General features: G+C 41.2%; 1 protein-coding gene across 1 annotated transcript in view; it reads left to right on the top strand.

Annotated features, from left to right (window-relative positions):
* LOC103369042 (NEDD4-like E3 ubiquitin-protein ligase WWP1) overlaps positions 1-3,020 on the top strand; it is a 34,120-nt gene extending 31,100 nt beyond the window's left edge. The window contains exon 25 of the mRNA XM_008297634.1: positions 340-3,020. Within this exon, the coding sequence (XP_008295856.1) occupies positions 340-439 (100 nt within the window). The 3' untranslated portion in view covers positions 440-3,020. The remainder of the gene's footprint in view (positions 1-339) is intronic.
* Positions 3,021-4,499: the final 1,479 nt, after the last annotated feature.

The raw sequence follows: 4,499 nt of genomic DNA, 5'->3' as shown, positions 1-4,499 counted from the left end.
ACATAAAAGAAGGTTTTACATTTAGTGTCGGAATATCGAGTCACGACTGTATTTTAGAACGTCTGTTTTTTGTTTTCTTACCGTTAAGCAAATCATTCCGAGAACTCAAAAAAACTGCTTAAAACTGATTCACTAGAACTTTGTAGAACCTTCTCAACACTTTTAGAGCTAATAAGTTCTAGCTGGCTTGAGAGCGATCTCAACGGTGGCGTGTCATCGAAATCCTGACTGGAAGCATCAAATCGGTTGTTAAGGAAATGTGTTTAGCTGTTGAAGATATTGACCGTTGCAGTTCAAACCTTTTTACTGATCTTTGTTCGTCCTTCTTTATCGTTTCAGTTTCAACCGTCTGGACTTGCCTCCCTACAAAAGTTTCGAACAGCTTAAAGAGAAGCTGCTCTTTGCCATCGAGGAAACAGAAGGATTTGGCCAAGAATAGAGGGAGGAGTCCTCTCGTATCTCCCTCCCTCCCCCATCGCTGTTTATTCAGCCAAGAAAAACAAACTAAAAAAAAAAAAAATTGCACAAGATAACCACCAATGTATATAAGCTATTTTGTCATTTAAAACCAAATTCTCATTTGCAGCATCATTTTTGCCGCAATCCTGTTCCCCAGCCCTTAAATATTATATAAGACCCCCGTCATGAAATATGCAAGCATTTCAGCCTTTTGCTCCTGTTTAAGAACAGAAATCATTAATTGTTTTTCTTTATTTTTTTTTTAAATTTCCTCCCCGCTGCTGACTGGCTTTTTAAAAGAGACTGAAAATGTTTTCGAGAGGATTTTATAGTTGACGCGCAATCTTCTTTTAAAGCTCTAGTTCTATAGAGCTTTTAAACGGCAAGAGTAGAAGAGTATTGGAGTCTGGTGCCTGAAATTCTTTTTTTTCCTGTCGGACACGTAGTAATTTTTGCAATTTTTGCATGCTGCCTGTGAAGATGAGAAGACCGCTGTGACCGCCGCCCTCCGCCGCTACCACCACACGTTCGCACACAGACATGTTGGCATGGATCGCCCCCGAACGAGCTTCTCGCCATCGTCGACCAACGGCACAGCGTTCAGGTTGGACTTAAGCACAGAACAACACTCTCGGTTACAGTATTCCCTCAACAATAAGATTCTGGACACCAGCCCAGAGAAAGAAGCATCATTGGGTCCTTTTGATTGGAAGCAAAGACTGGTGTAGAAACTAATGGACACTCGAGAATTCTTAATTGGACTGAAAGAGTTGAACTGTGTGTGTGTGCGTGAGTGTGGGGACGGTGAGCCTCGCAGCTCGAAGGTTCATGCCAGAGATACGGGACATTATAAAGGCTCGCTAGACGGCAGCCTGCTGGCACACTGTGAAGAGAGAAGGGCTTCAGTTGGCAAGTTAAAAACACGAGGATGACACACCCACAGCTGCCATTTAAACATTTAGAGAATTGACTCAACAGAAAAAGAAAAAAAAAAATCATGTGGCTCAAATAATTCATGTGCGCTTGGCTGACTTTCTGTTGCCTGTTTTGAATTTATGATCTTGGACCATAAAGTGTCTCCAGTCCAGTGAAGCCTCTGTACTTTAGAGAGATGTGATTATTCCTACTTTATGACATAAAGATAACATTTACTCCAGCCCCTAAGATGAAGCTGACACAGCTGACAAACAGCCCCGCAGCGTATCTCGCCATAAGTGTCGTCACTCTTACATAACGCGCACCAAATTCCTCGACTCTTAATTATGAATGTCGGATCTTATTTGGCCGCCATGTGCTGTGAGAAAGTGTAAAAAAAAGGAATCAAAATGTCTAGAACGACTTGATAACAACGTAAACCAATGTTGCATGCAAGCAGAACACAGTGGAAAGTAGCCATTAAAAAAAAGAAGAAGCAGTTCTGTGCTTCTATCTAGTCAACAGTGTGACTACAGTCCAGCTGCACAAGATGACCTTTAAGACCACAGTGCTGAGTTCATCGTACACTCTGATGTATCCACCCCACGTTTCGTCTCATTCTTAATTTTATATGAGCTGAAATCGCCTTCGTGTAACAATCTGTGAATCAAATAGTGTGTAAACTCGACACAGCACCAAGCCTGACGACGCACCACGTTGCTATACGTTCTGTTTTTAGTCCTGCACCCACACGATTCCCTTTGTCCTTTATTTTCCTTAAATGCTTTACGGGACACGCCCTTCATTTCACAAGCGTCACATCCAACTCCATCGTTTCTTAGTGACAACTCTGGTGCTTATTCTTTCAGTCAGTGGTTTCAATGCATTAAAAAAATAATGCTATGGCAGTGGCAGGCCATTCTCCTCGTTCTCTCTGGCATTGTGGGGTTTTTTTTTTTTTTTTTTTAGACCACTGCAAACAGCAGCAAGCTGCTTTAGACTTTTTCTCGGAGGAGCTTGTGATTAGTCGAGTTATCAGCCGTGTATATAACATGTATTCAGCTGTCTGGAGGAGGAGGAGGGACGACAGTGTGAAGAGAAACAATTACTATAGCAAAAGGAGCCGCCTTTTGAGAGACGTCAAAACTGCATAACTTTGTGCTTCCTTTTGAACAGAAACCTGTAATCAAAGAAAATCAACTGTGTATGTGAATATTCATTGTATAAAGATAATGATGGTAAATGAAGTACTTAAATATTATAATTAATTACACAGAGCCGCCGCTCCATTGATGGAAATCTGTGATGCCTTTGTTCTTATCAGAAATAGATGGGACGCTTCAGGTCGCCTTCGCCGCGGCCGCTGACTGCATGAAGCATCACCTGGGCGGAAGAAGAGCTGTTGTCGATCGGCTCAGTGTTTATCAATGCGGCAGGAACGTTGCTGCGACGGAGGCCACCTGAAACGCACCCAGACTGTAACATATCGCGTGTAGATACACACTGTAAACACCAACTACACTGTACAGAATGCCCCTTTACTGGAGACGATGTGTATAGAAGATTCATTTTTAATCTGCTTTCACCCATTTTAAATGGAGAGAGATGGATTTATGAGATACAAATAAAGAAGTGAATAAACCCCCTCACTGGCCACGCGTTCTTACTTTAATGTTCTTTGATCTGAGCCCCCCGCTGTGATTGGATTCTTGCGTTTGAAAAGAAGGACATCTCTTAAATGTGTTTGTCCGTCTTTACAGCTGCTTTGAATTCATTTCAGCACAGTTTGTCCGTGACTGACGCCAGAAGTAGCATCATGTCTGATAGCTGCATTCTTTCACTGCTCAACAGCTGCACAACTGTCCTCAGTCGTAAACGTTCATCATAAGTACATTTTGCAACCTAGAAAATGATAGGAATATAAGGATGCAGCCAAAGTGGACATGTCCAGCTCATGTGGCTGACAGATGCGGCCGAGGTTTGGTTCTCCAATTTACAGGTCGATCTAAGACTCCGGAGAACCTCTTCTGCTTTAATTCATTTATTTAATCAAATACTAAAAGACAACAACTATCTTCATTCCAGTTAAAACATATAGTCGTCCTCATATTTATTCATAACCTTCCATTAAAGAAAAGGCACAAATTCACAAAAGTCATTCAAATAACCAGAAACTGAAAAAAGTAATAATAAATAAAAATTTGCTCAATTATAATTTAGAATTGTGGTTGAAAAGAATTTTTAATTTTTTTTTTTAAACTGTCAAATTAGAGCACTTTGCTGATGAGCAGTGAAACCCAAACACCTGTCAACAGGTGCAGAAGTCTGATTGAGAGTTACAGAAAACACCTGATGGCAGTGATTGGCTCAAAGGGTTGTTCAACTAAATATTAGTTTATGGCTCCCATCATGCTTGTTTGCTTCTTGTTTTGTTTTTTAAATATTTCTGTTGAACCACAGTTCAAAAGCAACGTCATGATTTTCATTACATTTTTATTTATTATTACTTTTGTCAATTTCAGCTTATTTCAGTGACAGATGTTTTTTTCCTTCTTTAATGGGAGGATGTGAATAAATCTGAGGACGACTGTAACAGTAAATAAATGAAAAGATTCAGATGAGATTTGAAAAACCGGCTCCTGTTGCTTTAACTGTTACTATAAAGACACAGCTTGGGGAGGGAGCTTCTTAATTCAAACACTGAATACTACGTGCAACTTATTCCCGTTTTCACGATTCCATATCTCTCTTCATCCAGTGACTTTTCATCTAAACACCTGCTGCTGGACATCAGCTGTGAAATGAAACACTGACTGATCTTGTACAGTGCAGTCGGGTCCATTAGTATTTGGACACTGTAGGTTTGAAATGAAGCAACCAACATGTAACTGAAGTGTAGACGTTCAGCCAACTGTTTTTAATAACTGGATGCAAGTCGGGCTGCAAGGTGGCTCGGTGGTTAACACCATTTCCTCACCACTAAAAAGTCGCTGGTTCGCGTCCCGGTGAGGACACCCAGGATCTTTCTGTGTGGAGTCTCCATGTTCTCCCCGTGCAGCGTGGGTTCTCTCCGGGTTCTCCAGCTTCCTCCCACACAGTTCAAAAACATGCTGAGGTCAATTGGT

Source organism: Stegastes partitus, unplaced genomic scaffold (assembly GCF_000690725.1).
Source record: "Stegastes partitus isolate 25-593 unplaced genomic scaffold, Stegastes_partitus-1.0.2 Scaffold1231, whole genome shotgun sequence".
Lineage (NCBI taxonomy): Eukaryota > Metazoa > Chordata > Actinopteri > Pomacentridae > Stegastes > Stegastes partitus.
The sequence above is the reverse complement of the archived record's forward strand: the minus strand, read 5'-3'. Positions and strand labels throughout refer to the sequence as shown.